The 23,759-nt window shown below is 49.2% G+C and overlaps 3 protein-coding genes across 5 annotated transcripts in view; 1 reads left to right on the top strand and 2 right to left on the bottom strand.

The window, feature by feature from the left end:
* The first annotated feature begins 1,507 nt into the window (after nt 1-1,507).
* On the top strand, nt 1,508-4,403 carry LOC112963380 (disintegrin and metalloproteinase domain-containing protein 9-like). The gene has a single exon (XM_026060356.1). It carries the CDS (start codon nt 1,650-1,652, stop codon nt 3,903-3,905), a length of 2,256 nt encoding a protein of 751 aa, XP_025916141.1. The 5' UTR covers nt 1,508-1,649; the 3' UTR covers nt 3,906-4,403.
* A 93-nt stretch (nt 4,404-4,496) lies between these two features.
* Nucleotides 4,497-19,350, bottom strand: TMEM116 (transmembrane protein 116). 3 transcript variants are annotated; one of them, XM_026060357.1, is made up of 11 exons: nt 19,213-19,350; nt 17,376-17,422; nt 17,119-17,182; nt 13,243-13,374; nt 9,049-9,153; nt 7,283-7,332; nt 6,789-6,872; nt 6,567-6,705; nt 5,848-5,992; nt 5,660-5,733; nt 4,497-5,113 (listed from the first exon to the last, which is right to left on the bottom strand). In XM_026060357.1, the coding sequence occupies exons 1-11, from the start codon at nt 19,291-19,293 to the stop codon at nt 4,913-4,915; spliced, it is 1,122 nt and encodes a 373-aa protein (XP_025916142.1). In that variant the 5' UTR covers nt 19,294-19,350; the 3' UTR covers nt 4,497-4,912. The 3 variants fall into 3 exon arrangements, with proteins under 3 accessions (XP_025916142.1, XP_025916144.1, XP_025916143.1); XM_026060359.1 differs by lacking the exon at nt 19,213-19,350 and adding an exon at nt 18,879-18,931 and having other exon boundaries at nt 7,283-7,341; XM_026060358.1 differs by lacking the exon at nt 19,213-19,350 and adding an exon at nt 18,367-18,445 and having other exon boundaries at nt 7,283-7,341.
* Nucleotides 19,351-19,400: 50 nt separating this feature from the next.
* The window catches only part of ERP29 (endoplasmic reticulum protein 29), a 5,089-nt gene continuing 730 nt past the window's right edge, over nt 19,401-23,759 (bottom strand). Inside the window, exons 2-4 of the mRNA XM_026060360.1 lie at nt 23,318-23,352; nt 22,500-22,638; nt 19,401-21,331 (exon numbers count right to left, since the gene is read on the bottom strand). Of these exons, the coding sequence (XP_025916145.1) occupies nt 20,829-21,331; nt 22,500-22,638; nt 23,318-23,352 (677 nt within the window). The 3' untranslated portion in view covers nt 19,401-20,828. The remainder of the gene's footprint in view (nt 21,332-22,499; nt 22,639-23,317; nt 23,353-23,759) is intronic.

The following is a 23,759-nucleotide window of genomic DNA, read 5'->3' as shown; positions in this document are numbered from 1 at the left end:
TCCTGGACCATCCCTGACATCTCAGTGGAAGGGCTGCAGACTGTCCACATTATCTATATAGGACTATCTCTACACCCTATAGCCTCCTGCTGCTCAGCACCCTGCTCCCAGGCCGGGTGCATGCCTTTGAGCCCGTCCTGGGGGCACGCGAGCGCCTCCTCTACTGCATGCAGCCAGGAACGAACGCAGGACACAGAAAACGTCAGACCCTGCTAAGCGCGAGGAAGCAGGAGGGAGGAAAGGCCTCTGAGGCTTGTACTGCAGGAAAAAAACTGTGTGGGAAATATCTGAGATCCTTCGATGTAAAATAAAGGAATTACGGAGAGAACAAGGAAAAAAATAGTTCATTATTGCTCATGTCAGTGGTCTCCATGGCTCTCTGAAAAGCACAAAGCTGACAGGATCATTCGGAGAGGAGCTCGTGGAAGGGCTTTGGGCAAGCGAAGAAACTGCTGGCGGCGTCTGATCCCTGCCAGGCTGAACTGGCAGAAGCGAGGCCGCCGCTGAGGTCTCGATGCAAGGGGGGGGCAACGCGCAGGAGCCGTGTTCCTGCAGAGTGGGTACGGAGCCAAAAAAAAAAAAAAAAAAATTGCACACCACCAGCTCGATGTGGTTAATGATCAGTCCGGAGCCCTTCAGCGTGGCCGTCACAAGGCAAACTGAAGACCCGTGGCGGTGCTGAGCTGGAGCGTGCGTCCTGGGCACTGGCTCAAGAGAAGCCAGGTGGAAAGAGCACCCGAGAGCGGACCCGCAAGCCGTGCGCGGGGCTCCGTTTGGGGGCTTCCGGACTAGCTTGTCGGGTTAATTTCTGCTGTAGGCGACAGGGTTTTCCGGGTACAAATTTCACCCCGGAGGCGGGCACGGTCCCCTCTGTGGGTGTGCGGGGCAGCGCGGGAGGGTTCAACCCCCACCAATTGCCCCTGGGCACTGTTTACAGACAGGCCGAGGAAGAGAGGTAATGGCCAAGGGGCCTCGGCATGTGTAAAGCTGGGTCAGAGTCGATTCATAATTCCATGGGAGAAGCGTTATGGTCATAAAGCGTCAAACTCGCAACGCAGCGGCAGCCTTGGACAGGGGACCCCTCCCCGCCTCCTGGTGGAGGATTTGGGGGGGGGGGGTGTGCAGCGAGGTTTATGAGTCCCCAAATCTCACTGGGAAAGCCGTTAAAACTCAGTGTGGCGATTAATTGCCAAATTCACAACGAGCAGGTGACTCTCAGCCAGGGAACACCCTGAAGAGGAGGAGGAAGGGAGTGGGGATAAGGATATACGGCCCCCGAAGCTCCCTGAATGGCGGGGGAGCATCTCTGGGGGACGGGCTCAGCCCCCCAGGCTGCACCGCGGGGTCAGGTGGCTCCATCCCTGTCACTGAGAGTGCTCGTCGCCCGCCATGGCGTGGCCTGTTCCCCCAACATGGCGCCCAGCCCGCTCACAACATGGCGGCCGGGAGGTTCTGTGGCGCTTCTAGAACCTTCCCAAGGGGTGCGGGGGGGGGGGGACAACGACGATGACACATGTTTTGGGGCGACACGTACCTTCATCTGGTGTCCACAGCTCCCGGCGAGGCTGGAGAGTCCCGAGGGGCCCGGAGGTGCCCGTGTGAGGGCGGCAGGGCCCTCACCGCCTCCGCCGAGGCTGAAGGAGGGGAAGATGAGGTGGCGGCCGGCGGGCTGGGGGAGCGCCCTGCTCCTCACGCTGGGGGTCTCCGTCGCCTCGGCAGCTCGCCTCCTCGCCAGCGCAGCCGGCCAGCACCCACCGCCAGGCTACGCCGCCTACGAGATAGTGAGGCCGCAGAAACTGAGCCCCCGGGCAGGGAGAGCCCTGGCGGGCGAAGCGTCCTACGCCATCAAGGTGGAGGAGGAGAACTACGTGGTCCACCTCACGCAGAAGAAAGGACTGCTGGTCAAAAACCTGCCCGTCTTTACTTACAGCCCCGGAGGGGAAAGGATGGTGGAGCAGCCCCACGTGCCGGAGTGCTACTACCTCGGCTACGTCGAAGGGCGCCCGGGCTCCCTGGTGACGCTGAGCGCCTGCTCGGGTCTGAGGGGGCAGCTGAAAATCGGCAACCGGAGCTACAGCATCGAGCCCGTGCCGGGATCCCTCATGTTCCAGCACCTTCTCTATCGAAGGGAGAAGACCGCGGACAAGTCTCTGACGTGTGGACTGACCGAAGTGATCCAAAACCGACAAGGTAAGGTCGGAGCTAAAACGCCCTTAAGTGCGCAGGACTATTATTTCCAGAGGTTGAAGCACACCCGGTACGTCGAGGTATTTGTCGTGGTGGACCACTACCTGTTCTCCTTTCAAGGGAGGAACGAAAGCGCTGCGATGCATCTGGTTACGGATATTATCAATTTGTCAGAAATGTACTACTATTCTCTGAAGGTTCGCATCTGTCTGATCGGGATGGAGATCTGGACACACAGCAACTTCATCAGATACAGCCAGGATATAGAATATGTTCTTAACAACTTTAATGACTGGGCAAATCAGGCTCTTTCTCAGAGGATGAAATACGACCTCGCACATTTATTTACTTACAGGGACTTTGGACTAGTTGTTGGGCTGGCATATGTAGGTACCATCTGCTATGCTGGTTATAACACAGGTGTTGTCTCGCATATACGGAGAGATTTCGTAATCTTTTCGATTATTTTTGCTCACGAGCTGGGTCACAACCTTGGGATGGAGCATGATGCAAAGGACTGCACGTGCGGGAAGGCCACTAAATGCTACATGACCGGAGAATCGCTGGAAGACACCAAGGCTTTCAGCAACTGCAGCATTAAGAGTTACGTAGACCTGCTCAACAGAGGTGATGGCGACTGCTTACGCAACATCCCGGAGACTCACAGACTCTTCTATTTTAAGCACTGTGGCAACAAGGTGATAGACGAGGGAGAGCAGTGCGACTGTGGGAGGCCGCTGGATTGCCGAGGCAATCCTTGCTGTAACCAAAACTGCCGGCTGAAGCCGGGAGCCGTCTGCTCTGTCGGGCAATGCTGCCAGAAATGCCGCTTCCATGCTGCAGGACGCAAGTGTAGGTCAAAGGCAGATGAGTGCGACTTGCCTGAATATTGCAACGGGACTTCTGAGTGGTGCCCGGAGGATTTCTACGTTCACGACGGGACGCCATGCAGTGACAACGGCTACTGTTACCAGGGAAAATGTGCAACCTATGACAGCCAGTGCAGAAAAATCTTTGGGAAGGAAGCTCGGGGTGCTCCAGAAAGTTGCTTCAAAAAGCTGAACGTGAAAGGGGATCGATTTGGCAACTGTGGGGGCGATGGGTCCGAAGTTGCTTTTGTGGGATGTAAACCCCAAAACGCTCTGTGTGGTAGGCTGCAGTGTGTAAACGTAAAGAGAATACCCTTTCGGGGGGAGCCTGAAACCATCATTCAGACGCCAGGGCCCCGGGACTGGTGCTGGGGCACAGGCTACCATGCTGGGGTAGATATACCTGATGTCGGAGGAGGGCTTGACGGCACCAAATGTGGTCCACAAAAGATCTGCATTAACAAGACATGCACGGATGCCGTGGTCAGAACAAAATGTGATGCAAAGGCTTTGTGCCAGGGAAGGGGGGTTTGCAACAACCTTGGACACTGCCACTGTGAGGCTGGCTGGGCCCCTCCGGACTGCCAGTTCCACGGCCTGGGAGGCAGCGTGGACAGTGGCCCTCCACCGCCTCTCGTGGTCTCCATGGCGGAGGTTGTCCGAAATAAAGTTTTTGGGACTGCAATAGGGATCTGCATTCCTGTTGCCCTCACTCTGATTGCTCTCCTCGTTGTTGTAACCAAGTACAGAACGGTGATAGTTGCATTTTTCTGTACAAGACTAGCCCAAAAGGGAACTGAGCTTTCTGCAGATGAGGAGCAGAGTACGCAAAAAGAAGACAATGTTTAAGGAAAATGAAAGCAGTGGAAAATCCATCAGCTGCAGGCCCCTGTGGGCATGTCCCTGAAGCTGGACTGCTAGTCCCAGGAGATGTGTATAAAGTGATTTACACAAAGTAACTGTGTAAATTGTATAAAAGTTAATTACACAAAACTTGAGTATTCCCTCTTCTCATATTACCTACTATGTAAATAAATTTGCTTTGGACCTAAAAAGTGAAACTATTAGAAAATAAAGTGTAAAAGTTATAAAGTTGTTTTAATTTCAATGCAGCTAAAGATGCTTTTTATTTTTTAAAGAATTGTGAGGCCTTAGTAAATAATTCACTTGAGCATCTAGAAGAGTATAGGCAGATTCATGCCAAGTCCTGCTCACCTGGCTCATGAGAGGTGCTCCGTTGTGTTACATAAGCAAATTTTTCCTAATATTGTAGCTGAGCAGGAGTTGGCATGAAGAATAGAAGCGAAATGTGTGAAAAGTCAAAGCATGGAACTGAGCTCTGATTTTTTGTGCTACATTGTAACTTTTCATTCCAGTGCAGTTGGCTATTAGTATGGTACGTTTCCATTTCTATAGTAAATTAAAAGTCATAGATTTAAAAATATTCACCTTTGCTTTACTGTTAAGTTGTAATGGAAAATACATGACAAATACCGAGAGAAGTAAAACGTCCTTTGGCCACCTACCTTCAGAGGAGCTGCACCAGACCTCTGAGTTGTTACATATAATTTGCTGCATTTCTAGAGATACTTCCATAAGGAGAAAGTCTGTATTAAAGATTTACCATGTTTAAAGAACCTATTTAAAGTCCATACAAATCTGAAAAATAAATAACTACCTTGAAAAGTGTCTGTCTCTGACAGATCTGCTCAGGCTTTTCCTGCATTACATTTAACTTCGTTGATGATGAAACAGTTCAGACCAAGGAAGTCAGAGACTGGTTCTGGCTGACACTGCTAAAACGTGACAAGGCACCGTTAGGAGGCTGCTCATTCTTCTTTCGATGCAGGAGCTCATCACAGCAGAGTGGACGTGGACGCCTCTGTGTCCGCAGGGCTGGCAGGGAGCGTGCTGGCATAGAACTTCTTCTGGGAGCGCAAGAGAGGAGTCTGCGTGTCCACGTCCCGGCAGGCGTTGCGTTTGAGGGAGAGGAAGATGTGCTGTGTCCAGCCGTACACGATGCAGTTCAGAAGTCCCTGCGAAGCTGCTGTCAGAGCCTAGCAGAGACCACAAGGGAGATCAGGGCTGTCTTGTCAGCCAGCGCTGCACAACGCTCCATACCAGGCTGTCAATCCTGGTACGTTACGCCAGGTCTCCACTTACAGCATGATTTTATCTAACTGCATTCCCATGTGATATAGGAATCTCACAGTTATTTTAATCATCTCTGCTAATTGCAGCCTCTGCAGTCACATTAAGCAGCTGGACAAGTGTCGGGGAGGAACTGCATTTGCAGACTTGATCTTTCATAGGAATGGAACAAACTAACTGAATTCTGGGGACCTCGTCTAGGCCTATTTTCTATGATTTCTCTGACACTGTGATTTTAGTTACTGAGGCCTTTTCAAGCCTATGAAAAACATAAAACAGCTAAGAAAGATATTTGCCAACCAAAAGTATAAATCAGATTTAAGCTCACGCAGCAGTGATCTTTGAGGCTAGAAACATGCCTTGTCTAGTAGAGATTAGAACCAAGCAAACACTAATATGGCTGTTCAAGTAGCGAAGGCAATACATAAGTGATTGCAGATGAAGAGTTTTACCTGTAGAATAAAAAGAGCCATGTAGACTTTGCTGTTTGCTGAAACTGTCAGCTTCAGTATTCCAAGGAGGACAGCTGTGAAAAGTGATTGACAAAAAGGTGTTGCTTTAACCCAAACTGTTTCGAGTTTCATTGTCATCTATCATGTCTTAGGAGAATATTGTGGAAGTAACTCAGTATTCTGCTAACCTGGGCCCCAACAGCAGAAGAACGCGATGGGGTAAAAAACCACTCGTTGTTCCACCATCTTAATCATTGCCCATTGCTGATCTCCCAAGAATCCTGTGGAGTTTACAAACCTTTTGTACAAACCGCGGGCTTGAACAAGTATAACCTGAAAAGAATAAGCATATATAGCTGTTTGTATTTTATGCACACGCTCTGATCTGCTTTGTTCATCTAGTACAGAGTATCTCATGCTTTTTTAGCCAAGTCTTCATTACAATCTATCAAACCTTTTCATGCCATGCAACAGTGTGCTCCTGGGTGGACGGTAGTCTGTTTGCATGCAATCTTTTCCAAACTGAGGAATCTTAACGGATTTGGTCTCTTGCTGTACAGAAGCTTGCCCATGCACTGGGTGATCTCTGCTGTCATTCTCTGAGCCTTCCCTACTTGCTAAATCCTTTTTTGGGATAGGTTGACAGAACGCAGGATCCCAGATGGATTTATATGGTAGCACAATGATATTTTCTATTCTCCCACTCTTCCAAAAGAGAGGCAGCACCACACAGTTCTTCCCCTGACATTGCCTGGCCCATGGTACCATTCAAGCAATCTTGGGAGACTGCTGAACATCATGCATGCAAAGTGACCTGTGACTCACGTAAAGATGAAAATGGGCAAGACTTCCTCTCACAGTTATCATCTGGGTCCAACGCCTAGTGCAAATGGACTATGTTTCTTACCAGAATGGCTATGAAGCTGATCAGAAAGGAAACGAGGAAGACGCCAATGCCATAGTAATACATTGCACGGCAAACAGAGCCACTCAGGGTTAGGAGTTCATTAGTGGGCACAGCTATTTCTGTGTGCATCAGGAGACATCTGAGGGGAGAAAGGGAACACACTGAGCTCTTGCTGTGGCTCAGAAGCAGTGAGGCTGTTGCGGAGAGAAGCTTGCAGCTTACCCATGCTTCTGGCTGAAGTTCTGATAGCAATTACTGCTGTTTCCCAGGCAAAACACAGGCACCATCAGAAGAAAAGGGATCAAGCTAGGAGGAGAGAGGACAACAGGACAGTTATTGCACCACCACCCCTCCCCACACACTGCTTGTTCTTTCTCCTGTCACTATAGAGGACTTAAAAATTGTTTTTATTGACACTGTTATGGAAGAGCACTTTACCAGCTTTACTAACTTCTGCACTTTCATTCATGCAGAGAATACATTGTTCAAGTGAGCAATAACTGAAAAACTATATGCAGCTATATAGTCATAACTAAGTTAGATGGAGAAAAGCCCTTACACACAAAGACTTTGGCTCTGAGTTTGTTGGCTCACTCTGCTGTCACTGATGAACACAGGTTTTAGTAATACTTGCTTCAAAATAAGTAGGGGGCAGGGATCAGAACGCTCCAGTTTACTAAAACCGTATCATTCTGCCAGAGGGAATTAAGTCTTACCTGGACAAGATTGTTGCTACTCGGCCAATGTAACTCACATAATCTACAACCTGCAAAGTCCAAAGAGTTAATTAAATGATCATTTCAATACAGCCATTGGTTTACAGGAAATGGCTCCCATAGAGCATTTTCGCAGCTCAGAGAGTTCTACAAATGCTGATTAATCCCCAGACCAAGTACAAATGTTTGTTTCCACTTTGTAGATGGGGAAACTAAGGCTCAGGCAGAAGGTATTTCTGTCTGAGCCAGGAGTTCCTGGTCATAGTACTAGATTGTTAGCCTTTGCCTCTCCACGGCCACGCAAGCAAAATTTGGAAGTGCTTTCCAAGGCAGGATTCATGGCAAGTCACACTTTACCAAATCAGCACTGCAGGGTTCACTGTGCACTGAGTTGCAATAGAAACAACTGCTGCTTCCAGAAGTTTACTGACTTGTTCTTCCTCAGGACTAGAAGATTTGAGAAGGAAACTTTAAACTGGAAAAGAAGCAGACACTTGAAGAGCTCTCTGGCGAAACTCATTCATTTTTTTGTATTTCTTATTCATTTAACCTGGCCTTGTTCATCAGAAACCTCATCACATTCTGATGAAAAAATGCAAACAATTCAGAGTGTCCTGGTCTCTGTCCACCGGAAATGTACTTTGGCAGCTGGCATCCATACACCAGCTAAGACAACACAATACAGGCACTTCTGTAGCGCTGGAGAACTTATGGTAGAGGACGTATGTCTGAGAGAGTCTAGCAAAAAATAAATCAGTTCTACAAATGGATCCAAACCCTACCCTTGAAATGTAGTCTGATCTGTCCAGCTTGCTGCTCCTGCACAGAGACATGAAATATCTGGGGATGCAAAGTATGCTGTGCACATCAAATGTCCGAGGAAGAGAAAAGCTATATGCAGAAATGGGGCTGATGTTTTCATTGAGAAGAGCCACATCAACAGCCTGCTGTCCAGCAGCAATACATTCAGAGGAATTCTAGTTACAGAGCAACAACGGTGCCTCAGTGTTTAGCCAGGTGTGAGAAATGAAACAACTGCAAGGAGAGATTTTGGTCATGCGGCATGTGAAGTGTTTGTTTAGCCTGTAACTCAAAGGGTGTTCTTCTGAGTGCTGTGTCCTTGTTCCTCAGTTCCCAGCGATTACACCGGTTCACAAAAGGGCTTTTATAGAGGCCAGTGATGATGAAGTGAGAACTGGCGCTTGTTCACAGACCCCGCCAGTCATTTCATCACTAGCTCACTTTGTCACACCTTCTATCTCAAACTCTTACAATATATTACTGATGCTCTCGAATGCTGTATGACGTCCAGGGAAGGTAGAAACTGTCAGTTCTCAGTTCCAGCTTGTCCAGGCACCCCCTCCTTTTCTGTCCTTCCTAGAGACTCATTCCTCTGCTATGTACTAGCAGAAGACCGTAACAGCAACAAACCAGTTGCTCAACTGGTGCAAACTGCTGTACCTCTAATTGTGGGAAAACTTCACCAATGCCCTATCTTGAACCTTCTCTGCTCCGAAATGAACGCTGCCATTGCCACTGCCTGTTTTGGTATTGCAAGACTAATCTTTCACTGAGAGCAAACCCAGCCCTAACTCTGCTGCTAACTCAGTGGCATGGGCAAGATATGTCAAATCCATACAGCCACAGGGCAGAAGGGCCTGCAGAGTCCTAGTGGCAAGACTTGCTGTTATGTATGCACCTCCTGAAGTGCCACAACACCACAGTTAGACCTTGGTACCCAACAGTTATTGTATTGTCCTACTCACCAGGGGAGACGTCCTGTAAAGGTTCTGATTGTATTTCATCTTTAGGTCCACGTACAGATGCCAAGTGTAGTTGACAGTATATAGAAAAGAGGCCACATAGAATATCTGAGAAATACAAACAGGCAGGATTTCAGTCCTATAACAATAGTTTCTGTAGCACTGTTAGCTCATCGCTGATGAACCCAAAGCCTGAGGGCTAAAGACAGGATATGAAACACCATAGTGGACCACCAAAGGTGAGGTTCCCTGCACAGCGCAGGTGCAGTATGAATGTGCACCCATGGCCTTCCTGAGACCTTGTGCTCATGTCTGCTGGCTTGCAGTGGGACACGAACTGGGAAAAGCCAGGTTGAGGAGGTGTTCTCACCTTAAACCGCTCAAAGGAAGCTTCATTTGGCCTAAATACAGGGATAGCAGAGCTGGTGATAGCTGGACAGTCCTACAAACAAAAGTCTTTCTGACTTGGCTCTCTTTTTGGCCACAAACCTTACAACACAAAAGGGTGAAAAAGCACTTTAACCCCCTTTATGCCACATCCATTAGGAACCGCAACACATGCTGAACTTAGATTTGCTCCTCACATAATGGGCTCACTACACAGTGAATTCACGGAAACAGAAAACAATAGTATATTTAAAGAGGAAAGTGGGGGAAGAGAATACAATATCTGCACAGTGAGTCTGAGTTAATGGGCTAAGAACCCTTTTCTTCTCCATGGGAAAAAGGAGGAAAGAAAAGATATAAAATGCTATTTCTCACGGTGAGTTTCACGGCCCATGATTCTAGTTTGGGATGAGACCAAATACATGAAATCTCCTATGACAGAACAAATTTCCCCTGCATCTGTTCCTGAAAGGCCAGCTATGGTTGCTCCAGGCAGCCAAGTATAAGCAGTGCCACCTAATCATACTATATATGTGTGTGTTGTGTTTGTTACAGGAAACACATGCTTCAACGGCAAAGACAAAGAGGAAGGGCTGGGCAAGTGAATTTTTCTGTTGATCTGCTGTCCTCTGCCTAAGAGGGAAGGAGCACAGATTTGTCATCCTGGTACCATGTAAGTCCAGGAAAGCAATCACTAAATAAAGAAACTTGGTCTTCTTCGCTGAGACTGCCAGCTCTCCTGGTTGATTCTCAAGAGGCTGAGTCCAAGGGGCTGCTACGTTGCAGACGGAACATTACAGTGGCTCTCCAGTTCATTAGAGGAGGTTTAATGAGGGTTCGTTGCCCTTCTTCAGTTATTTCCGAGGAAGGGCATCAAAACAGTCCATAGAGATAATTTTCTTGTGCTTCAAAATACCTCAGAGAGCTCACAAAATGTCAGCTCTGCCTTCTTTTCTGGAAGAGGGAACCAAAAGCCACTGAGAAGCTGCTGGCAAAAGGAGAAGGGAGTTGTGCTCTCCTGAGAGCCAGCTTTTGGGCTGTGGACAGCCCTGCAGCACTCAGCATGAGGGCCTAAAGCAGGGGCTGGGGGACATGCGAGTCCCTCATTATAACCCTTCTGCAGCTTCCCATTATGCACGCCAGCTCAAGTGGAGCCTGCCAGGACGCTATTCGGCTGCTGGAACTGAACTGGAAGAACGTGGGAGAACTGTGTAATTATAATTGCAATCTCTCCTCTGGACTTAATTGCAGCACAAAGGCAAGGCGGGGAGGAGGAAAGGACAAAGTCAAGGAACAGCAGAAGGAAACACTATTTACATTTATTATCATGACTTCAACCAAACTCTGGTGCCTAAACAAGGAAAGTCCATGGAATAAAGCAATCTACTCCTTTACGACACAGGCATGGATGTTAGGGGACTTCCATCTGCAGTGATAAAGTGATGGTGAACAGGCTGTGTAAGCCTATTGCCCTGCTCCTAAAGGCAATTCCACAAGACAAACATATCACATAGAGGGTTGTGTGGGTCTGCAAACACCACTGCTAAGCAGTCCTGAGCCTGTCCCCACCCCTGTCGTGCAGTACGTTTTAGAGTTTCTAGGTGTTTTTGTGTGAACAAGTTACATATATTTATGAGACTCCCAGGAATGCAACCTCTGCAGGACTTCTGTGTTCAGCACAGGCAGGATGGGGCCAGGAGATGTTTATTCATTTCATTTGGTTACAGATCACTTGTGCTCTGCAGAAGGCGCTGGTCAAACCTGTTACTAGCTCCTACCTACGCACAAGGTGTTCCCACCACGCAAGGGCACCGTTCGGGCATTTAGTAAGGTGGCCTGCACTGTGTCACATGCATCATGCAGGCACAGTTGCTATGGCAAGGGCTCCGTTTGTTTTAATTCCTCCCAGAGCAAACAGCAGCAAGAACTCTTGCCAGATGCAAGCTGGCTCTGCCACCCCTGCAGTCCTCCCGCCAGGAGTGGTCTGCCAGCCTGGCTCCTCCGCCAGCACACAGGAGAGAGGCCCGGCAACCCTGTGGCTGAGCTCGGGACGTGGTGGGCACCCTGGACACTCCACCACAGTGTCCTGACTGACCTCCGCTGGCTGGAGACAAAGACAAGTCCTGCAAGGACTCCCCTGGAGCCCAAGGCCACTTATGCCTTTCCAGGTGTGGAAGCAAAGCTCCCTCATTGCCCTCCTCCCACCTTCTCCACACTTGCTGGTGTCCCTGAGAAGCTTGCCACATGCTGGAAAAGCAAGGGAAAACAGCCAGAAATGCATGGGGGCACAGCATGCTTATGGGTTAAACTGTAAGGAAAAGAAGAGAGCATCTCCACTGAGAAATGATGCTGTGTTGTCTATACCCAACTTGTCTCTGTCCCAGCAATGCAACCTGTCTTCCCTGGACCTTAAAGAGCTCTCACCAGCAGTAAAAACTGTCCTCCACCTAACAGCTGCAAGTGAAACTTCTCTGCAAGGCCTCAGAAATACCCTCAGTCCTGCATGCTCCTTCCATGTTCAGGCTCTGCAAAGCCTCTCCTAAGCTGTCTTTATTTTCCCCTACACCATCTTCTGGAAATCGTCTTTGATATTGCTCTGCGTCATTCCCAAGTGGCCAAATTACACAGACCTTCCTGCTCCCTGTCTCAAAGTGAACGTATAGCATTGCTTCTAAAGCAGCATAGAGGAGCCAGAGAAATCAGAAGTGGAACAGCTGCTCTCCCGGTGCAGTACTTGCCATCGTGAGTAATACGATTTTACCCTCAAGTACAGCTCTTAAAACAAGGCCGAGCTGCAGGCACTCATCCCCAAACACACAGCAGTGTGAGCGCTCTCGCAGGCCGCACACACAGTTACTTTCCTGTCCTCTCTTAAGGTACATGAAGAGCCTTTCCAGCTTCAGGCACTGTGACTCAGTGGAGACATTTCAGTTCCCGTCTGTGGGTCCCATCGCACTCCCCAGTGAGGTACACAAGCCCACAGGAGGTACCGCTTGCTCTTCCCAGTCACTTTTTTTGTGGGCCCTTTAAAAGGAAACTGTTAACCCCAAAGATCACCACTTGCAAACCACCACTCTGGCTCAGGCTAGGCTGTGCCCTGCAGAGTTTTTCGAGAGCAGTGATTTGCAAACCCTAAAGAATGGAATAGGAACTCAGTGAAGCAAAAGCAAACCATCAGGAAAAGGACATTTTACTCATTCCACTACAATTAGGCTCCAGCACATGAAATCGGCCCAGAGCCCTGGAAGGCAACCGAATTGCTGGGGCATGGGGCTGAGCTCGCACTGACAGAAGAACCAGTGAACATCCCCGGGATTGCAGGAGCGAGGATAGGGCCAGGGCAGCAGGATCACAGGCTGCAGGGTCGTTTACATGAGTAACATCACAGGTCCGAGCTCAGGAGAATAGCAGAATGTGTCTGTTCCTGCCCAGAATGGGGGAAGCATTAAGAGGAATAGAAAGTGGCAGTGCAGGACACACAGAGATAATCTTTGGCACTTGTCCAACAGGAAATAGATAAAGAGCCATCGACTCTTTACACAAGCAACCCAAACACTGCAACCACAAAATCCCATGCTCCGTTTGCCTTCCTCGTTGCCTGCCACAAACTGGATCTACCTAAAACCAAGCACTGTTATCTCTGTTTTACACTCAAGGTGAAGAGACCTGATAAGTCAAGTTCACACAGGGAGTCTCTGCCAAAGCCTGGCTGGAAATAATCGCCCGCAGCCCTGCTCTGATCACCGGGGACGATAACTGTGGCAATGAGCGCAAAGCAACAGCACGAATCGCGATGCCAAGGCTACTCACTTGTCCTGTTGCTTGCAGGTTATAGCAGATGAGATCCTCCTTGGAAGTCGGCGTGCTATAGAGAAGTGCCCCAGCGAGCCAGCACATGCCAAGAAATAGGTCAGAGAGGCTCAGGTAGAAAAGAGGGCGAACCTGGGAAAAGTGAAAGTGGTCAGCAGGTCCGGGCAATGTCTGCAACAGTCCCAGGATCGCCTACAGCAGCAGCGTTACCCCTTGTCCAGATACGCTTTCACCTCCCAGCTATTCTGCTAGGGCAGCTCTCCCTGCGCAAGAAAACTGTCATGATTCTTGCACTCAGGGGCTGTTTCAATATAGACACTCTGCTCTAAGCGCTCTCTCTGCCACTACCAATGTCCCAGGATCCAGGAGCAGTATCAAATCGTACAGAAAACATTTTAAAGGTCCAGAATATTATGATTCTGCAGAATGGGACAGGTTTGCAGGGAGAAGTGATGTTGTTTATTAAATCAGCTAATACGGAAATCAAACTTTTGGAAAATACAGATTTCTTCAGGTCTGAAATAATCTGAAGCAGACTTTTTTCCCGTGTCTTTCAAGTAATTTCAGTTGGTGACTAAGGCTGAAACCATTTTATATGCAAAATTAATTTCCACTGTGAGAGCCACTGGTCTCTGCTGCACACTGCTCATATGCGATACTGCATCTTGCTGGAACAATCGTGTCTCCTCTAATGGCATTTTCCAGTCCACTTCCAGTTCTCATGCACTGGCCAAAAGCTGAGACGTTTAGGACTGTAAACACTGCAGGAAAATATTTGTGCAAAATTCTGGCCAACATTTTCATTGTTATTGGGAGAGCAGCCGCTCAGGAAAGCTAGCCTAATTGTCTACATTCTTAATTGTAGTCTTTGGCACCTAATTTTCAGCATCCTGGAGAGAAAATTATGGCTTCTTTTTTCCCAAAGGGAAATTATAACGCTAAACACAGCATGAAAACATTTCAAGAGGCCTTTATTTGGGGAAGATTGTTTCACAGAACTGAGCCTTTGGGTGAAATTTGCCCCAGTATTGTCCTTTAAGTAAATGTTTGACACCCATCATGGTGTCTTATACTTGTCTCTTTCCTGTGAGTAAAGACAAGGAGCTTAGTGAGACTGATAAGCAACAAATCTGCTAGAACTAGACCTGTCCTTATGGCACAGTTTTAGGGAAGATCCTGTTTGGGCTCTGCCTAGGCTCCATCCGGCCATTAAGCAGCAAGGCTGGCCCTCTGCTTTCAATCAAACTGCTGCTGTTAGCTAAATATCTGGAGCTAGTTTGCACGTCATTGCATTTACAAATGCCTCTTTTAACCAATTATAAATCCAGTCTTCCCCTGGCTAGTGCAGAATTGAAGCACAGGCAGGCAGTGACAGGGATGACAGCCTGGGGATGACTTCCAGATAGTGAATGTGGCAGGTTAAAACTAAGCAGCTCTGAAATAAGCAAAGGAGCAACTTTTGCAAATGAACAGGCGACCCCTTTCTCTAGGAACAAGTGTCTTTGGAGGGAAGCACTGCTGTTTGGTTGAGGAGCTATTTTGGCACAAACTTAAATAAAGAAGTAGATGACATAGTCTGTAAGTAAAAGGCAGAATGGTTCTTACTTGCAAAAGGGGGGAAAAAAAAAAGGTATTTATAAAATAGAGGAAGGGAACGTAAAGACGTAATGGTTCGGATGAGCTGCCTGGCCAGAGCACACGTGTTCATCTTGCTGTGTCCAACCACCACTCAGGGACGTCTGCCTATAGAAAACCTGCTGCCACAACAGAGGAAACCCTGTGTTTATTCCTTGCCATCATATCTTCTGAATGATTTAGCACATGCTGAAGGTGTAATTGACCCCACAGAGACAGAAAATAAGCTTCAAGAATTCAGTATTTGATTTCCTGGGCTGGGGGTAGTAGGGGAAGTTGCAATAATATTGTTCTCCTCTCAGCCTCCGGAGTTGTTTATTTTTAAACATTTTACTCTGGAGTCTCATGACTCAGGGAATGAGCTGTTTACAACAAGCTCCCATACAGATTTCTCCCAGCCCCTTTGTTTACAAATTTGCCCACAGGACCAGGAGAGCGGGGCTGAGGGGAGGCTATTTTGCTGCTTTTGAAACACCAGCAACGCATCCCCCTGGCAGCAGGGCAGGAGCCTGGCAGCCTGATGCAGGCTCGCCAATCCAGCTGGTATCCATCGCATCCTGCACGGATTTGCAATAATAATCTGAGCAGAAACATCTGGGCTCCCTGAGCAGGAATGGCCCATCTGCGGCTAGGAGCCATGTGCAACCCACAAGCCGTTGCAGCGCGGCTCTCAAGCCACGGCCCCGTCATATGACTAATAGCACAAGGGCTCCTGAGTAATGCAGACTCCTAGCCGTGGAAGTAAACCCGCAAAGGCTGCTGAGTCACGCTGGGGCGCTTGTCAAACCCAGCTCCATCCGGCACCACCGGGAGAGCGAGCCGCATCTGGGGCTCCCCTGTGCTCCGTGGYGCAGGGATACGCACCTTGTGCGGGACAGCCTCAGGAAGGTTGTCCATCTCAGCCCTAAGGCCGCTAACTCCCTGCCTGCCTTCCTTCCTTCCTTCCCGGGACCGCCGCAGCTCAATCGCAACATGCTGGGCAGACTGTCTCCATGAGGCTGCCCACCCGGGAGCCAGACTGCCCCGCTTACTGTAAGCGGTGCAAATTTGCCCTGCAAACCCAGACACATTCTCCTTCCCACCCTACTACATCCAGCGATGTGCCAATTGTGAGCTTGACTGCACGCCACCCTTCTCTGAGGGTGATTTACTGACTTCCCTGAAAGTCCTGGTCCTTGGGTTGCAGAACAGACCTGCAATGTATGAAGAGCTGTGAAAACAAGGAAGGTGCAAAACAGCTCTACAGTGACAGATCTGCCAGCTGCGCTCTCCTGCTCTTAGCAGTAACCTGTTACGTGCATGGTTTGCACACTGGGCTGCCAGAGCAGATCAGCTCGGTGCATGCGCATTGCCTCCAATGCATCCCGGGAAGAGGGCTGGAGCGCCTGCACAGCCTTCGGATGGAGGCCCACGATCACTGCAAACCCGCCAGCCAGTGGCTCTGCACTTGTAGTAGTTCTGATGCCTCCCAGGCACATGGGATTCCCTGCACATGCAATCTGTGCGTGTGTGATGAACTCTGAACACGCTGGGCACTGCATGCCTGCCGGATCAGCCGTGCACGGGTGGACAGGCCTGCTCTGAGCGCGGTTTGCAACCGAGTCTCACCGCTTTAGCATTAGAAATGTTAATGCTTCCTCTGCACGGCCAGGACAAATTTTTCAAAGTCGGGACACGCCTCTCTGCATAGTTCAGCACAACAAACTGCTTTTCAGCCTCTTCTGTTTTTGTATGGACTTTACAGCACCTTTGAGTTATACTAGCTTTAGGAGCACACCTGCCTGTAAAAACCACTCAGAAACGCCCAAAGACAATGACCTGTAAATGCATTTTCTCCAGGGGCATATCCAATTTACACTTCAGCAGCTTTCTACACACAGGTCCTCAGCCCTCCACGCTTTTTGCTCCACAAAGGAGGTCACTCTAAACAAATCCCCATTCCCAGGCACGGCACCTGAAAGCCTGAGCTGCAGAAAGCGTGGTGCTGAGGAACCTGCTTCTCCCTGAGTGGGCATAGTTCAAGGTCAGTCTCTTAAACTCCCTGCCGTGGAGAAAGAGTCCAAATCCTGGAAAGCCCTTTGCCTCCCAGATGCAACAAACACAGTTTAACCATGTGAGCCCGACACCCGTAACCGTTCCTAGCAGAACGCCTGGCCCACGCAGGTCTCTGCGACGCACACTATCCACCTGCAGGGTGCCAACACCCCGACTTAGAGAGAGAAACGGAGGTGCAGCCCTTACCTCGGGGGACCGCACGGCGTTTTGAAAGATGGCGTAGGCAATAATTGAGCTGGAACCTATAACACTGAGAAAACAAAGCACAGGTTGGAAAAGGAGCACATCCGTGTCGCTGGGGCTCAGCGGGCTCTCTTATTCCTGAGGAAACCAGCGTCACGACGATCGCGCTCCCGAGCCGGCACGAAGGAGCAGTACAGGCTGCGGCGACCTGCCCGGGCCATCCCTGGTGCCAGGGACGCAGGTTTAGCAGCACGTTCTACCTTAGCATGGCCATGGTGAACTGTATCCACTGGAGAGCCGAGTAGACCTGGAGGAGGAGGAGAGGGGTGAGCTCAGCTGGGCCCTTCTCCGGGTGCGACGCAGGGAGCCGGCCCCAAACGCGCGACTCGGGCCGGAGGAGCCGCGTCCGAGGGGGACGCCCCCATCCCCTTTGCCCAGGGCCGCTGGCGTGGTGGGGCCAGGCATCCCAGTGCCACAGGAGACGGAGCCGCGGATGTAGCTGGGGCGCCGAGGGCTCAGGAGGCGCTGGCGGGCGAAGGGGCTGAGCGGGGGCACGTGGGGAGAGGACGGGGGTGGTGGGGTGCGCGTGGAAGGGACGGGGCAGAACCCCAGGAGAGGGGACAGGACAGTGTCCCCACGAGGGGACAGGCAGGGTCCCGGGAGAGGGAACAGGACAAGATCCCTGTGGAAGGACAGGGAGGTGCCCCAGGGAGGTGACAGGGTCCCCATGAGGGGACAGGCAGGGTCCCAGGAGAGGGGACAAGGCAAGATCCCTGTGGAGGGACAGGGAGGTACCTCAGGGAGGGGACAGGCAGGGTCCCAGGAGGCAGGTGCCTCAGGAGGGGACAGGGTCCCCGTGAGGGATGGGACAGGCAGGGTCCCAGGAGAGGGGACAGAGCAAGATCCCTGTGAGGGGACAGGCAGATGCCCCAGGGAGGGGACAGGGTCCCCATGAGGAGACAGACAGGGTCCCCAAGAGGCAGGTGCCCCAGGGAGGGGACAGGGTCCCCATGAGGGGACAGGCAGGGTCCCTGTGAGGGACGGGACAGGAAGGGTCCCCATGAGGGGATAGGCAGGGTCCCAGGAGGCAGGTGCCTCAGGGAGGGGACAGGGCAGGTGCCCCGTGAGGGGGGACAAGCAGGGCCCCCACGAGGGGGGGACAGGGCAGGTGCCCCGTGAGGAGACAGGGCAGGGCCTCCACGAGGGCACAAGCAGGGTCCCCCAGGAGAGGGGACAGGCAGGGTCGCTCACCTCCTGCCAGCCCCCGTCCAGCGGCGCCGGGAGGGCCATGGGCAGCCGCAGCCGCCGCCGCCGCCGCCGCTCCGCTCCGCGCCGCTCCGGGGCTGCCCGCGCCACCGCCCCGCCCCGCCGCCGCCGCCGCCGCCCGCGCCCCGCCCGGCCCCGCGGCGGAGCCGCCTGCACCGGCCCGCGGCCCGGGGGTCTCGGAGCGGCCCGGTCTAGGTGAGCGCCAGGGGGTTCCGCCGCCCCGGTTACTCCGTGATCTAATCAAGCCGCGGTGCAAACTTCTGCTCAGCGCCCGCCCCCCCTTTGCAACGCGGCTGGCTCTGTCGCGCTCTCGCGGCGATGGAGACCCCGAGTCACGCCGACCACAGCGGCCCGCGAAGGTTTAAAGGAGAAATTCCCCGCCCGCCCTCTACGCCACGTGGCCCGAGGCTGCAGCTGCCTGCGCGCTGGGTCTCCCCTCCAGCATCTGACCCGAGGCGACCCTGCTTAGCTTCCCCCCCCCCGCAATAAGCTCGCACCGGCCGCCTCGCCCCACTCATCGCGCCTCCGGAGCACCGCCTCTGGGTGACGTCACGAGAGGGCGGGGCCAGCCGTGAGAGGTGCGCGCGCCCCCGGCGGGCTCCTTTAAGGCGGGCGCGCGGGTGGCGGTTGGCGGCGCCTCTGAGGGGGCGTCCCGCCTCCACCGCGAAGGGAGCCTCGTCTTTAGGACCACGGAGGTTCCCTGAGGGGTTCCCCGAGGCCTGGAGTAAAGGGAGCGCTGCCCCACGGCCATGGGGGAAGGACTGTCTCCTCAGGAGCAACGTGGGAAGCATCTTCACACAGGCCCTATGAAGGGCAGCATCCGAAGCCCACCTGCCTAGGAGCCTGTAGCCTGGATGTGCTACAGCGTGCTATAAACCCCTCATTTCTGGGGCATTCCTCTCTCTTCCACATGGCATCATCTCCTGGCTGATCAGTCCTTGCCTTCCCTATTAACCCCAGAGGGTAGCAGCAGTTTCTCCAGAAAGCAGTGCAAGGAGCAGCTGTTAATTGGAACCAGATTTTTTTTTTTTATTGTAGCTTTATTAATACCCCTGCAAGATAAAATGTATCTGCTCCTTGTACCCACCCCAGGATTCAAAAGGCAGCAAAGCTCCCACAGAAATCAGTTTTGCTTAGCTTAAAGCACACTCTTAAGGTAAAATGCACAGAACATGTTTCTCTGCAGACTCTCTAAAGCCCTCATCAGCAGTATAGCATCTTACAGCAGCCATCTGAATTCCACACAGTATGAACCACACATGCAGTCACAGCTTCTAGGACCGAGCTGATCTCTGGATTTAGGTACCCTTATTAAAACATTATAGATAGGGGTTATAAGGACATTAACGCTTACGCTTCCTGTTATAAGACCTTATTTTCAAATATTTAACACTCTGCCAAATGCTGTTGAAGCTTTAGTTTGATAGTGTCAATCATTTTTTAAGACAAGGTTAGAAAAAATATTTTATCCACATTAACTACTGCTCAAGACTTTCTAAATGTCCTTATTTGTCTCCCCCTCTCGCACATATTTTGAACTTGGGAAGTGAAGTTTGGAGGGGAAGGACAGGTAAAAAGCACATGCATCAGATGTGCTTTTCAGCCACAGGAAATTCACCTGGATTTGCCTAAGTTACAAGTTTTTGAAAAAAAAATCACAGTTCTGCATAAACTCTGGCAAGTCTAAGTGTAATAGCACCTCAGAAAGATTCTGCCCTTGCTTAGGACTTAAATCACTCACTCTGCCTGGATATCAAAAAAGACTTCAGGAGAACATTCCCTGTAATGGCTGCTCTGGCCAGAAGATGAAGAGCAAGCTCTGATATGCAGAGAACCTGTCTTTACTGAGTGCACCAACATCTGGCTGCTACCCAAGCCAAATAGAGATGGAAGCCACTGAGGGAGAAAGCAGAAAAAGGAAACAACAGGTCACTTAGTCAACAACAGGTAAGGAAAACAAGACAACAAGTAGCACTACCGGGAAAACAGCAGATATGAGGAGGAGGAGATTAAAGAGAATAAAGCAGAGAGACACTAAAAAACAGGGAAAGATGGGAATGAGGGGGGCACCAAGTCTGTACCTTTTAAAACATATAAGACGGAATGTGAGACTGAATTTTGTTCTTGTTTGTCAGGGAACAGCTGTAAAAACCACCAGGAATGTGCTTCAGGACAATCCAGTGTTTTTTTTTGTCTACTTTAACACTGTTATTTAATAGTATTACACAATACTGGCATCTTGCTTTAAGGTAATTTTTTAAAACATTTAGAATACTTTCTTTTCTTTCTTTTTTTAAAGGAATGTCTTCCTCTTGATCTTCTAATGAACTGAGAATATCAGAAGGAAATCTGCTGCTCTCTTGAAGTCAACGGGAAGTTTGCCTGTATAGGAGAACTGGTTAGGATTCTGCCAGTGTTTCACAGCTTGTACAAAGTTCTCCAACATACTAGAGCTCATCTTTTTCATTATTCTTTTTCAGGAAAGAAGCAAGGATATTGAGACTTTTCTGGAGCTCCTCCTTTTTTCCGTCACTCATTTTGTTCTTCTCAATCAGTTTTGTGATTCGGACAACTTCATTAGCAGCAAATTCTTCTCCCTGCTCTAGTATCTTGCTCATAATTTTCAAGTATTGCTCAGCTGACTTCTTATCTGTTTCTTTTGTTTTTTCTAAACTTTCTTGCCCCTTTTTCAGGAGGGATTGGCGTTCCGATTTTTCAGTGGTGCTCACAAACTTGCTGGCCAGCATATCATATTCTTTCAGGCAGCCTGGCATCCCCAGATAGATGCCATTACTCTTCAACCAGCGCTGAATAGCCCCAGCTTTGATTTGCCCAGTGTAAGGTAAGGGGTTGTCAAAGTCACCGTCTTGGAATAGGTAAAAAATAGGGTATTTGTCCTTATCCAGCTTGTATTTTTCACCCAGCTCAGTGTTCAGCTTATCACCATAATCTGTCAAGAGAAAATAAAACATAGCACATTACGTTAATAAAAAGAAAGAAAGAAAAAAAAAGGGATTCTTTCCTCCCCAAACCAATGAATATTCATCTCTATAGTTTCAACGCTTCCTAATAACCTCTTTGCAGGGAAGGCCGCACACTGAAACAAAAGCACTCCAGAAAGTCATTTGTGCAAGGTGAACCATCGCTAGATTTTCCAAAGAAAAACACTAGATTCTAGTGGTACTTTGTTGTGACTGTGATAGTCTAAGGACATCAGCGGGACCTCTACCCACAAACTTGGTCCTCCTTATGGGAAATCAATAGCGATCTTTTTCTTGTTTTGCCCTATTAATCGATTTTATTTGATTTATGGTTGAATGGATTTTTTTCCAAATCTAAGTGCAGAGAGAGTACACGTATGCATTTTATTCTGACAGCATGCCAAGCTACAAGAGATTATCTGATCTTACATAAGTTGCATGTATTCTTGAGGACAGAAAACATAACTTTAAAGGGATTTCAACTAGTCTACACAGGTAAAACCATGCATGTTTACAGATGTTGGCCTGGGTGAAATTTCCAGTAAGACAATTCCTGTAAGTTTAAATTCTTAATTCTATCCACAGAGCAAGAACAAGAAAGGTGATAGGGATTCATTCTTCACCGCTTTTCTCTTAAAGCTAATTACAAGAACATCAAGTTACACCAGCTGTAGTGCAATATGCAATAATCACTATCTGTGCTTTATCAGCAATAAATGGAAGGTTTCCTATACTGAATTAATAATACAGCATTTGTTTTGTTTGACCAGGTTAAAACATGATTCTTGTAAAGGCCTGTTCCCTGAAAATGAACCAAAAGGTTTCTCTCAGGAAAACAAAACGAAACAAATTGTGAATGAGAAGGGTGGCATTCAATTTAGCAACGTGGGCTGACTTGTTTCATTAACCAGCCGAAATAAGATAAGCAGCACTCCTACACTCATCGCAGGAGCCACAAAGCAGGCAGCTTCGCTACTAGCCAGACCAGGCGCATTCAGTGTTTTAGTCTGACTGGCTGGGCCAGTCTAGTTTCTCGTTATCAGAATTAACTCAAAGCCTATCTGGAGCAGAAATCCCAGTGAATTTTATTTCCTCCACGAGAACCCTTATTGTACTAATCTGTTCAGAGTTTCTCACCTGATATTCCCACTTCAGCCACCAAAAGATCTTCACTGGAGCCTGAGCTCTCTGCCAGCTTTTTAAACTCATCCTGTTTGTCACCATAAGGATATTGTGTATCAAATTTCACAAGGACAAACTTATTCTTTGGAATTACCTAGAAGGAAAAAAAAAGGAATCTTTAACATGTCATGTTTGAGCAATTTATAAGTCACATATGGTTGCTCTAGCTTGTTCTTATTTTCCAAAGCAATGAGTAGATGCAGGGGGAGAATGGAAATTTAATAATTATGCACTTTGAAAAATGACTCATCGCAGTGTAGAAGGAGGAAAGAGTGAACATATGTATTCCTACACCAGATGATAAAGATTCCACATGGTATATTTTGGGAATCTGATAATGGCTTTAATTATACCCATGATGTGCTTGTTTAGTTTAAATCTGATGATCATCTTGGAAGGAAGTCAGCTAAACAACTTCCAGTGGGACATTTAAAAGCCAAACAGAAAGTCAATCTGAAGTCTCTCAGTATGAGAACTACAGCTGTGCTAACAGAAGGTATGGGGAGCGAGCTAAAACGCTGGTCGGAGGAGGCATACTGCTTCAGTAAACTGAGATCTGGCATCTTCATTGATTCCTCTTCATTTGCGCTGTTGCTGCCCTTTCAAACGAGCCTGGCAATGGATCTGCTACCTGGCTTGGGCTCTTTTCTCCCTCCATGAGAAGACCTTGCAAAATATGTTTTCTAGTGAACACAGATTGCAACACTGGTCCCCACCTACAAAGTCCGCTGCAGGCACTATTCAAGCACTGACAGAACAGCTGGTTGCAACACTTGCAAAAAAGTTTTTAGTTCTAGGCCTGTTGATCACTTTCCATTTATTTAGTGCCCTTCCTCATGAGGAAGGGCATATTGCATATATTAAAACTGTGCCATTTCTGATGGTTTTTAAAAGTCCCTCTTACAGCGTACTGTGAATTACTTCAAATCCCTATGCATTGCAAAAGGGCTAGAAACTGCTAAGGACTGCAGAATGCAGTAGTGTAAAAGCATCAAAAATGGCCTATCATAGCAGAAAAGCCACATTTTGGGGAGGCTGATATACGGCAAGAAGTATTTGCTCATATCTGAGCAGTTTGTTTAGGCCAGATACTTATTGAACCAGCTCAGCTGATTGTTGTCTCTTCAACTCCTCCATCAACTACTGAAAAAACTCCTCCGCCTAACTCGATTAAGATATTTACATTTTAACTTGATTTGGAGCGGGGGGGGGGGG

Source organism: Apteryx rowi, unplaced genomic scaffold (genome assembly GCF_003343035.1).
Source record: "Apteryx rowi isolate R43461 unplaced genomic scaffold, aptRow1 scaffold_168, whole genome shotgun sequence".
NCBI classification, from domain to species: Eukaryota; Metazoa; Chordata; class Aves; order Apterygiformes; family Apterygidae; genus Apteryx; species Apteryx rowi.
The sequence above is the reverse complement of the archived record's forward strand: the minus strand, read 5'-3'. Positions and strand labels throughout refer to the sequence as shown.